Source organism: Melospiza georgiana, chromosome 1 (assembly GCF_028018845.1).
Source record: "Melospiza georgiana isolate bMelGeo1 chromosome 1, bMelGeo1.pri, whole genome shotgun sequence".
In the NCBI taxonomy this organism is placed as follows: Eukaryota; Metazoa; Chordata; class Aves; order Passeriformes; family Passerellidae; genus Melospiza; species Melospiza georgiana.
The window spans coordinates 106,044,589-106,056,830 of NC_080430.1; the positions used below are offsets into that span (position 1 = coordinate 106,044,589).

Consider the following 12,242-nt stretch of genomic DNA (forward strand, 5'->3'; position numbering starts at 1 on the left):
TCAGCAGGCTGCAGGGAAAAAGTTCTCTAGCACGTAGCCTAGCATAGTAATTCTATTATAATTTCAAGACACTGTTAAATCTGTATTGAAAACCCTCCACCTTCCTTTGTAAGTCTTGTGAAGAGGAAGGAATTATTTTTAAAAAACATTAGTATGATTCAGTAATGTATGAGAAGCCTGAGATGGAGAAAAATGTTTCCATAGCTGCTGTGTGAAAGTAGTTTTAGATTTCTTGCCTGTTTAAATTCTATCAGTATAGAGATGCCACAAAAATGGTCACTTTTGGGTGAATGTAAGATACCCTGTGTTACTGTAAGGAAGACTTTGGAGGCTCAAAAAAGAATAACTGATTATATAGACAATTAAGCAGTATCAGTAGGAAGAACTGTTGTAATGCAGTATGGTTTTGTTTAGAGGTATTAAGAAGAATCCCAAACCTTGTTCAATGACTAATAAAAATAGAAATGCAAACAAGAAAAAAATAATTGTAGATTTTTTCTAGAAATAATATCCCAAAATAGTTTTTTTAAAAAATATATATAGTTTAGGCTCTTTTATGTGTTCAGTGTTATGTGTTTTGCTTGTTGACAGCGGTTCTTTGTTCTTCTAAATATCTTCAGAGGCTGCAGTTGCTTGGATGTTTTTTAAATGAGCTTGTAGCAGACTTTTGGGTGGGAGGCAGAAGATGGTAGGTAGAATGAGGAAGAGTTGCACTTAGGTTTCTATCAGAACATTTTCACAGTTTTTCCTCCTCTTCCTGTTCAAGCTCAGATGTTCTGAGAAATCTTTGGACTTTCATTTCTTATTAGTTCAAATTGTGTTCTTAGTCTGAAAGAGTCTGAAAGACTTGCAGTCATTCAGAATTCATTCATTTACTTAAGTATTTTTAATGGATTAGACAGAATTTTCAGTAAGTGATTCTGTGCTCTTTATCCTGTTTACAGTAGCACAATCTTATTGATGTATGTATCTCTTTTCTCCCATTACATACTTTGATAATTTCTCTAAGATGACTCAGCTGTTTCTGAAATACAGAGCTGTAAAGGAAGAGTTACATGCAGTATGTTCTACATACCTTTTCCTGACTTGTAAAGATTTTTTCTTTTTGAAACCTTATGTACAATTATCTTCATTTTCCATATAGGATTGGTTGTATTAAACAGGCAGTCCTCTGGAGAATGAAATTTTCTTTTTAGCTTATCTGAGTTATTAAGCATCACTTAAATCTAGGCTTTGAGATCTAAAAATGACGTCCTTCAGAATTTTATTTGAAGTACTTAATTAGTGATAGATTCAAGTTGATAAAGCATTAGGAGTAAGTTTTATAACTCTGGATACTTTTAGTAATATGAAGATTGCCTCAAAGTTCTGTTGATTCTTGAAAGCATTTGTATAAAGCTTGTTACAGTAGAGTAATTGATAAATGACATATATATAAATTGATAAATTGCTCATCTATAAAAATGTTTTTTTAAAACTTAAAATACCTACTGTGCTTTAAATTTACTTTTTTTTTGTCTTTCTCTCCCTTAGTCTCAGACTATGAACTACGTGGGGCAGCTTGCAGGACAAGTCCTGGTTACTGTGAAGGAGCTGTACAAAGGCATTAATCAGGCAACCCTGTCGGGCTGCATCGATGTCATCGTGGTCCGGCAGCAGGATGGGACATTCCAGTGTTCCCCTTTCCACGTCCGCTTTGGGAAGCTTGGTGTACTGCGCTCTAAAGAGAAAGTGGTGAGTTCAGGAAGTGGGCCAAAACAAAGTTCTGAGGACCAGTTCATTCCTTTTTTTACCCCTCTTCCTTCCTTCCCCAGCTCCCCACATTCCCAGTTAGCAGGCCAGTTTAGTCTAGAACAGTTGCTCATAAATGCTGTACAGGGTGGTGGTTTTAGAATTCAAAACAGAACTTCTTGTGGTTATCTAAGGACTCTGCAAAAATGCTGTGAAAGAAAAACTGTGACAGCTCTGGACCTATGCAAAAAGACAAATACCAATATATAGACTTCACAGTTTTAAAATGTTTACATGGGGCTATTTGTTTACTTATCCGAGTATGCTTATTTAAGTGATCCCTGATGTAAGCAACTCTTTTTGGAATGTCTGAAGAACTAATAGAGCAGATGTTAAAATATTGCTTGTTATAAATATTGCTTGTAGCTGTGCTCTAGGCTGATTTGCAATAAAAAATGCAGTTATTAAAATCCACAGGCAAGTGAAAACTGAGACTGAAGCTTTGTTCCTGTGTAGGCATGTTTGAAAGAGAACCTGGTACAATTTCCCATCCAGCCATTCTGAGATGGTGCTACCCAAGCAGGTTGTCCTTCCATCCCCTTCCCATAGGCTTTGTTAATCATGCCAAGAGAGTGAGTTGGGTTGGGTTGGCTGGAAAATGGAGCTGTTTTAGGGGGACTTTACTGTCAGTAAGGAGTACTGTGTATGGCATGTGGGTTTGCTACCAAAAGATGAGCTGATTTAAATAGGACATAAACCCTCACGATTATATTCTGCTTTTTTAAGGAGTAAATGGTTATTGCAGGAAGCTACCCCTATCTTTATATTTTGGTTGTAAAAAGTGAATAAAATGAAACTGAATGAGCAATTAGGTCAGGACATTTTTTTGTTAAAGGTCAATAGTTAGAGTTACGTACATTAAAGTTGTATGTTTATCATAGTAACACAGGTGAGTAGCAGGCTTTGTGTTTATTTCCTGTGTGATTTCCCACTTGTTAGTGTTTATTTTAATGAGCTTGCTGATGACAAAGAATTTATTTACCTCAACATTTTGTAACAGATTACATTACAGTTTTCAATGGGGTACAAAAGAGGTGGTATAGCTGTACTTTTTCTGACATCTAGGCAAGGGAGATATGCTTACAACAAGAGTGTCTGAAATTAGAGGTTGTTAAATGTCTTTACACACTTCTGAGTAGCTGAACCAAATTTGAGAGGTTTTTAGCTTATGGATACCTCTAAAAAGCTGTTGAATAGTAGAAACATCTACTTTTGGTCCCTGTTGTACTAGACTGCCAGTGTAATTCTCAGCTTTTGCTTGTGTAGATGACGGCTGCTCCTTGCTTCCTCCATCCTGGGAGTTACTGTTCACACAGTTCTCTCAATAGTCAACTGTGTTTGTTACTGCGTTATGGATGCATTTTTCTCTGGCATGTTATGAGGCCAAGCTCAGTTTGTAGTCCCAAGATGTGTGGGAACACAAAGCATGTGTATCCATGCTTCAATTTCAGGTAAATACGGAGGTCTCCAGAAACCAGTGTGAGGTATAGGTACTAAACTGAGACATGTTTGTATGTCTAAACCAGTATAAAGCAAAGGTGAGGTTTTTTAAACTCATGTTGCTGAATTGGAAATACAAGAAAATATTTAAAAAATAAACAGTAGCGAAATACATATGATTTTCACATCAAAATCAGTCATATATTGTGGAAAAGAAGAAAAGTTATTATCTTAACAATTTGGATATAGTTTGCATGTTTGGTTATTTACCAATACTGGCTTTTCTTGGCGAAAAAGTACCTTTAAGTACAATAAAAACATTATTCTCTGATGAAAACACTATGGTTGCAGAAGGGTTGTGGCCCTATGTCATACCCCCATAAACTCATGAGCAGGAAAATCTGAAACACTAACTTGGTTGCAGAAATAATTGGCAAGTCTCTTATCACTTTCAGACAAAGCCTGCCTCCAGGAGGCCTCCAGGTGGAACTTCTGGTGCTCAGGATTCAGATTCATACCAGGCCCCAATTCAGATTGGGATTTAAACATCTGAACAGTCTCAGTCATTTTTCCATCAAATAAAGAATATATCAATAATTGTATTAACAAGATTCAGTCTTGATATCAAGTTTAATTTTTTTTTATTTTTCTTGTGGTTGTTAGGCTCTCTGCCAGGAGCATCATGTATTTTGCAGGTGAACGAATTAAAGAACATTATGACAGACTTGTGTCAGAAAGAGGAGGAAGGGACCCCCTTATATAGTGAAATAAAGTTTACTCTCAGAGCTAAGCAGACCATGAGGTCAGCACTTTCCCCATGATGAATTACTTACAATAAATTCTCTTTCCACAGATTGATATAGAAATTAATGGCGATGCTGTTGATCTGCATATGAAATTGGGTGACAATGGAGAAGCTTTCTTTGTGCAAGAAACCGAGGAGGAAAATGTAAGGACTTTGTGCTTCTGGATGGCTACAATGTAGTAATAACACAGTAATGGGTTAAAAGTGCTTCATACAGTGTTGTCAATATCCTCACTTCTGTGAAAGCTAGATTTTCTGTAACTGAATCTTAACATCTTTTTCATATGCTGCCAAGATGTTGATGCTTTTTACAATTCTGCTGCCAGTAAGAATAAAGTAACTAATTATTTTCATTAATTAGAGCATTATTTGGAAGATGTGCTGAAGATTTCTTTTTCTTTGTTTTAGATAATTCATTCTTGTTGACTGCAGTTACGCTGATTGCTGTGTCTTACAATAATTTTTGCTTTGAGTTATTACAGCTTGTGCTTCTACTAATGAAGGTAGTCTGGTTTTGGGCATATTTTTAATTTGTCTTACAAATTTTAGCCTAGTTTTTCACAATTTTATTTATGAAAATTTCACCAGGTAACAGTAACTTCTTTGACTTAAGAATTTATTTTGCAAGAATCTTTTGCCAACTGGAAGCTAATGAGCCTCTGAAAAACAGGAATAATGGTTCATTTTTTACTCTGATTTCCTAAGGATATGGGAAATATGTAATCACAGTATTGGTCAGTCCTGAGCATTGCTTTTGATTGCTTTTGAGTCTCGGCATCTTTCAGCAAGCCTGAAGGAAAGTAGTTCTAAATACAAGGTTCCAAAAGGTTTAATGAAAAATAGTCAGAAGAGAGAGGAAAAAAGATTGTCACAGAGAAGTAAAAGATAAAGCGTTAATTTCCTGTTTATTAGGAATCAGTGTTTCAAGGAAATGAGATTGATCCAGTTTTTAGTTGAGGGTGCTACTTGTTTACTTTGGGGGATCAGAGGAAGCTCTCATATTGAAAGCAATTAAATACAATTTGAAGTGGAAGGAAAAAGTAGGCATTAATACCCCAAATGAGCTTGGGGTAGGGTTTTGTAACACATACACAAGGAAGGTTGGGTTCTGTGTCAGTGTACACTATGATTAAAATAAAAACTGAAAGCAGTTTTTTACAGGTCTGGGTGGTGTCAGACATTGATGGGAACTGATCAGTCTCATGACTTTCAGAGAGGAAGGGTGGTAACTACTGCCTTTGTCCCCAGTAAAGTGTTTTAAAGGGGCTATTGCACTTGCATAGTACATTTTTATTTATAACATGAGTGCCTTAACTGTGTATAATGTGTTCTTGAAAGCTGGTAACTCATGCTGATAATATAGATTAAATTTGCTACAAAGCAAAACTGAGTTGTTTTTACTGCTTTTAGGCATTTTCCCCGTGAAACTGATCAACATCTTTGTTTGCCTCTTGAAGCCGTGCTTAAGGGATAAATCACAAACCTTTCATTGATTTCTTTTTTTTTTTTGCCCCTTTGAGGGCATTCAGAAAGCTCCTTTAAAGGATCAGTCTTTGCATTTTTCACATCTTGACAATCAGAAGTAATACCACTCACCACATAAATACCACTGTCCATGTAAATCAGGACAATTTTCCAGCCAGTTTAACTTTTTCTGAGTGTGTTTTTTTTAATGTATTTTGTTATTCTTGGTTACTTATCACTAATTGTGCAGAATATTACCTTCAGTTTAGATGCTGGCATTTTGATTTCAAGGTTTTTCTTAATGCAAAATCTGTGTGTCATCAATGTTGCATAAGGCTGTATTTTGTTCTCCTTTCTCTACTTCACTCTACTTTACAACCAGTGGAACGAAGTTTGTTCTGTAACTCTTCATTCAATGAAAATTTGAATTTGGTTTTAAATAGCAGATAAGACTTAGAGCACATCAAAAGTAATATCAATGCTCTGACTGTGTCTCATCAGTGTTCCTGACTAACCTTCTACACAAGAGTCCAGTAAAATAACAGACATCTTGTAATTACTTCTATTCTCTACCATGAAATTGAGTTCCATAACTTTTTCTCTTCACTATGCAAATTCCATTCTCTTCTGCCTTTGTTCCATCTTGTCTTTGTCCCTACACGGTGTGTTTCTTTCAGACTAGGTGTCAGTGTCTTTTCAGTGTCTTGTTACAATGTAAATAAACCTCAGGCAGGCCATAGCTGAAGCTTTTCCTTCAAAGGGCAGTGTGTTGTAATTAGTTGAGGGCTGGTTGTTTGTATGTTGGTTTTAAGGTGAGTAAATTATAGTTGACTTTTTCTTTTTGAAAGATACTTTGCATAAATAATGTCTGACATGTATGACATGACTGAAGGCACCTTTATAATTTTGTGGGTAACACTAACTGAGAGGAGAGGTAGACAGGTCAGAAAAAGCCACCACAGAGAGCCAGCTTGGCAGGCTGGGAGACTGGACCAACAAGATTCACACCAAGCTTTAACCAAGATGCACATGCAGTCTCATGTAAGGCTTGGGAGTGTGAGCTGGCACACACAGCAGTGCAGGCTGGATCTGACTGGATGAAATGCAGCTCTGCATCACCTGGCCAGCAGCGTGCCCAGGCTGCAGTCAGGGCAGATGCATCCCAAGTAGCATCAGCAATAGCACAGCCAGCAGGTGAAGGCATGTGGGGCTGTCCTGCTCATCCTGGTGTGTGTTAGATCAAATCTGAACACAGTTCTGGCCTTGCCAGTTCAAGAGAGACATGGAAAGTTGGAAAGAGCCCAGTGGGGGGCTGGAGAAATTGAAATAGCAAAAAAACTTGCTGGACCTTATTCTGTTGAGCCTAGAGAGGATTCAGGGAAATCTAACCACAGTCTTGCAGTGCCTACAAGGTAGTTACAGAACAGAGACACTCTCTTCACAAAGCTGTCTAGCCATAAGATAGGGCAGAGGTCATGGGGAAAATATCAGCTAGATATAAGGAAAATCCTTCTGTACAAAAGCAGGAATAGGTTGCCTAGAGAAGTGATAGACGCCCTTACCAGAAATACTCAACCTTTGGCTTGACAAGGTCCTGGATAACCTAACCTGAGGCCCTGCTTTTGGCAGAAGATTGGACCAGATGGTGTCCAGATGTCCCTTTCAACCTGTACCTTCCCATGAATCTGTTTCAAAATAAACAGCAGTGGATTTAATTAGCCCTTTTTTTTATTAGCCCATTTAATGAGCCTGCAACTGGCATGCTCAGGGCAGATAACTTCAAAAATGTTCCACTGACTGGTTGTTTGCTTTGCTGGCAAAATCAATTGTTTGTGCCTGAAACTGTAAGAATAGTAGCGTGCATTTTTCTGAACTTTTTGTAATCATTCTTGTGATGAACTTGGTTCCTTTCTAGATATCATCTTCATCTTTGTGTCTATATATAGGTACAAGGATTAATCTGTAGCTGACAACTACCCTGTGTGCACAAAACAAAGCAGAAAAAGTAGCCTTTTTTTCTTTTTTTCTTCCCTAGGAAAAAGTTCCCGCTTATTTGGCAACATCTCCAATACCCACTGAAGATCAGTTTTTTAAAGATACTGACAGTCATTTGAAATCAGGAGAAAATGAGAGGACGTGTGCAAACTCAGAAATTCCACATTCTGGAGAAACAGAGACTGTATTCACCCCAGGTTCTGTGAAAAAGAAAAAAAGAAGAAGAAAGAAATACAAACAAGATAGCAGGAAAGAAGACCAGATCTCTTCTGCTGGGACTGAAGACATTTTTGAAATGGAAATAAGCTCAGATGATGAGAAAAGTGTACAGCCCCTAAGGTAAGCTCTTAGATAGTTGCTGTTTTCACTGTTACCACTGGACATTTAAAAGGTGGCTTGTTCATTTCCTCCATGCAAGTATTGCACAAATTTTGATAGGCTCTGCCTACCAAACAACAAACAAACTAAACTCCAAACAGGTATCTTCCAAATCTTCACAGATTCCCCTTAAAATTGGGCCATTTTTTAATGAGCATTTCATTAACTGCATTTAATTAAATGCAGTTAAGCCTACTATGGTGAAGAAGTGTTGCAGTGATCTGTTGTGAGTGAGAAAGTTTCAGTGCAGTTTCTCTGATGAGGCAGTGATTTTCTGGTGTCTGGTAGCCTCTAGATAGACTGCAGTGTGGAATGCCTGTAGCACACCACATCTGAATTTGGCTTCTCATTAACCTGAAGTTTACCATGGCAGCTGAAAATTATTTAAATTAGTGTCCCTTCATGTTAGTAAGAGAATTCTTTATACATGAGTGAAGAAGGTGGAGAGAGGGAAAGAGGAAAAAATATCAATCCTGTATTTTGGGGTGGATAAATTCTTAGTAAAGGGCAGCTTGTGCTAAAGTGGTAGCACATACTAATAAGCTGAAGAATTCTGTAGGGTAAGATAGAGAAGGAAAGATTATAAATGAAAGGAAGGAAGGTTATAAATGAAAGCTCCCAAGCATATAAATGCTTCAAATCCAGGAAAAGCCTATTCTTCAGGACTTGGTTTTCAAGAAAGTTAGGTGTTTCACTGGATGGCATTGTTGTTAAATGTATTACTGGCTGAATAAACTCAAGGTCAGGTCTGGGAATTGAATGAATGTTTTGGTGTAAGAGACTAAAAAGCAACTGAAAAAAGTCCTTCAGTATGGATCTTCAAAGGAGATTTGTAAGTTACTCAAATTTAGTAAGTACCAGACAAAAAGGTTAGTGCAACAGGAAAACATGAATCTGTTATCATGCCTATGACCAGTCATACAAAACAAACAAAATCTGGATTTTAAAGTGTTTTTTAGTGTGTCTGTGGCTTTCTTAGTTAATTTGCCTTATTTTATTAGTGTCATATTTATGTCACAGAATTGTCATTTAGATATTCACTGTTCTGTTTAAGTCTTGGCATTTGTTTGGTTTGATTTTTTTTCCAGTTTAAGTAAAGGAAGACCTTTTGCTTAGTCTTTAGCATGCAGTTATTAAGACAACAAAAATTAACTTGTCATAGTAAAAACCATCAAAAATAAAAATAACTGTCAAGTACAGGAAGAGAGAAAATATAACCCAATAATTGTTTATTCTTTATTTAACATGTCATTACAAATGTATGAAGTATTTAGGAATGACATGTAATGGCTGTAATAATGGCTGCTTTCATCCAGTGTTTAGGTTTCAGATTGCTATTCTAGCAATTATCTTACTTTGTCTAGACGTGAATAAAAATTATGTGTTTGATCAGAATGTTGAATGTTTAGCCATAGCTGAACAGACCATGGTGTTTTCATCAAGTTTATTCTGGTTTTATTATTTCTATTCTTTATAATGAAAGTTTGGCAAGGCTTTTTATTTCTAAACTTTTTTTTAATGTGTATAAGCAGAAACAGCAGTAGAAGTACATTATCAGACAGCGTGTTATAAAGCAAAAAGAAGATGATTTTGTAAAAGTACATTATCAGACAGCGTGTTATAAAGCAAAAAGAAGATGATTTTGTAAAAGATGGGTGTTTTCTTGTGAGCAGCAAGTAAATGCAGAACTGAAACAAAAGAAGTCTTTGTAATGGTGAAGGCCCAAATACATTAGGTTTGTGGCTGTCTGTCAGTTAGTCAAGTTTCTATAAACTCATTTCAGTGAGCTACCAGGGCAGGAAATAAAATGCCTTGCACGGGCATGCATTTGTTTGCTTCCCAACTAAAGTCACAGTTGTGAAAAAGTGTTTGTAAGTTTTGTCTTCAAACCCTGTGGGGGTGTAAGGTGGTATCAGTAGTTTTGTTTGAGGTTATGTTGTTTTGGTTGGTTGTTTCTTGGGTGGTTTTTTTTTTAGTTATAAATGTGTGGCTCTGAAAAGGAAGACAAAAGATAAGAAATTAGAAACTTAACTGTTCTTAGGCATGGCTTCAGGTTTCAAAGTGAAACTAGGAAAGGAAAAGGGAGGCTGATGTTTTAACAGGAAGGTCAAAAATTCAGTCACAGGTGCCAGTGATAATGTCTTATCTCTCTGGTTTTTTATAAAGCAGAAAGCAAGCTCTTTCCTGTTTCTTGGGAAAATTTATTACCAAGTGTTTATCAGCTTTTTTCAAAGTATGTTCTTTGTCTTTTCCAGCTATGATTTAGATATGTTAGTAATGCTGGACTTACATAAAATAATATTATGACAACTGAGATTACAGTGTGTACAACTCAGAAATAGAGGACATTATTTCTCCAGTGCTAAGGGTGATAAAGGGTTAAGGTGGTTATCTGTCTCTGAAATTGTATACATGTATTTAGACTAAATGTAAAGTGGACAACAAGGAGATGATGTGGTAGTGGTATTTATAAATGTTGTAAAATAAATAGCTTAGAGTTGATGGTGCAGCTTGAAGTTACAAGTTGATGCATACTGATTTTTCCCCTTATATTTTCAATAATCTTTGACTACATTTATATATTTAACTTTTGTGTTTATCCACTTACCAGTTAAATTTGATTTTTTGCATCCTCTGTATGAACCCTTCTTGTTGCTGATTTCCAGTGAATAAAATTTGTTCAGTACCACCCATGTGTCATCCTGCCTCCCTCCCCTCTGAAGTAAAGATACTGAGGACCTCTTGGATTTTTTTTTTTAGTGTTTACTTAGTTGTTCAATCATACATTTTCCCTCCTTTGGAGATTCTTAGTACTGCCAATAAAGATAGCATGAAACACATTTCTTTCACACTTAGCTTAGTTTATGAATACAAAGGAAGTACAGTCTCTCATTTTAAGTTCTCATCTTAAGTCAGGCAGCATCATCAGGTTTCATAAGAATACTACTGCAGAATAAGAAGTGGAGCTAAAAAACATATTTGGACTTCAGCATTTACCATAACCTAGACTGTCTTCCAAATGAAAGACTTGTGCAAATGAGGTAGATCACTGTAACTACTTAGTGTCTAATTGAGTAGGCATGCAAATTCTAAATATTTACACATTTGATAATAGCAGAATGTTTTATTTCCTCCATCCATAAGAGAAATAAGCATTAGCATTCTAAAACAAATCCAGTGCAGCTGTGCACTGGAATAAAAGTAGTTTTTTCTTTCATAATAATGGCTTAAAATAATTTCTGTTGCATTTTGCACTTAAATTCCAGTCATGTCTTCTTTGTATTCTTATCTACTGTATAGCCATGATGACCTTGATGTAACCTCAGACATGTTAGTTGTACCCTGAGAATAAGTATTTATTCAGTTAAACTTAGAAAGCTGCAAAAAGATCTGAAATATTTTTTGATGGTAATATTTCAAGGGGACTTCTGTGTAAAATAGGTGTATGCCTGTTCAGTGGGCCTCACTGTTGGTTGGGTGTGGGTCTTTGATGTAGATACTGAGTAGACTTCCCAGTGCAAAACAAACCTCACTGTTCAGAAAAGTGCATTATTTTATCTCCTTGTTGTAGTTGATGCTAATCTGTAAGCTATTGGGTAAGTTGTGATGCTAGTACCTACCCCTGGTTTCTTACTGTTTTTAATTTGTCAAATGTACATTGTCAAAACTAACCTTTCTAGTTCTACTTTTCCAGTGATTGTAAAATTCACACAGTAAAGTTCACTGTGTAAAAGTTTATGTTCATCTTTGTATTTTGTTATTGTTATCTGCCTGTGTAGAGTAAAATCATTATTCATGTAGAGTAGTATCATTTATGCCATTGTGATTTCTTCAGGATTAACTTCCAGGAGTAGTAGTTTTTAAAATTTGCAATATTTTCAAGTATTAATAATAGTTTTTAAATACTTTTAAAGTTACATAAAGTGTCTTGCAAACAACAAATCCTTTAAGCTATACACTCCTTACTTTTGCTCTTAGATTTTTTTAAAATAACATCTATGTAGTTTCTTTCACTGAATTAATAACACAGATTTCTTATAGCTGACTTAATGTCTTATGTGTCTCCACAGAGGATCCTCAAATTCATCACCAAAGGGTGAAGAACAAAAAGAATCTTTGATTTATCATTCAAAAGACCATTACCCATTATCTGATGGAGACTGGTCCCCTCTGGAGAAGTAAGTCACTTTGTAGTGTCATCATTTGTGTAATAATGAGTAATTATAAAAAAAAAATTACTTTGCCTTTTTACTAATTTTCCCCCTCATCTGTAAAACTATCGAACTTGCCCAGCTTCTGTGAGGTCAAATGCAACACTTGATACTAATTTGAAACTTTGGGAAATTTACAAAATGTATTATTTCACTGT

The 12,242-nt window shown here is 36.0% G+C and overlaps 1 protein-coding gene across 2 annotated transcripts in view; it reads left to right on the forward strand.

The window, feature by feature from the left end:
* Positions 1-12,242, forward strand: part of LPIN2 (lipin 2) — a 43,890-nt gene that overhangs the window by 12,494 nt on the left and 19,154 nt on the right. For both annotated transcript variants that reach the window (XM_058020141.1, XM_058020132.1), the window contains exons 2-5: positions 1,534-1,734; positions 4,085-4,180; positions 7,536-7,834; positions 11,944-12,051. In XM_058020141.1, coding sequence (XP_057876124.1) covers positions 1,543-1,734; positions 4,085-4,180; positions 7,536-7,834; positions 11,944-12,051 — 695 coding nt within the window. In that variant the 5' untranslated portion in view covers positions 1,534-1,542. The remainder of the gene's footprint in view (positions 1-1,533; positions 1,735-4,084; positions 4,181-7,535; positions 7,835-11,943; positions 12,052-12,242) is intronic.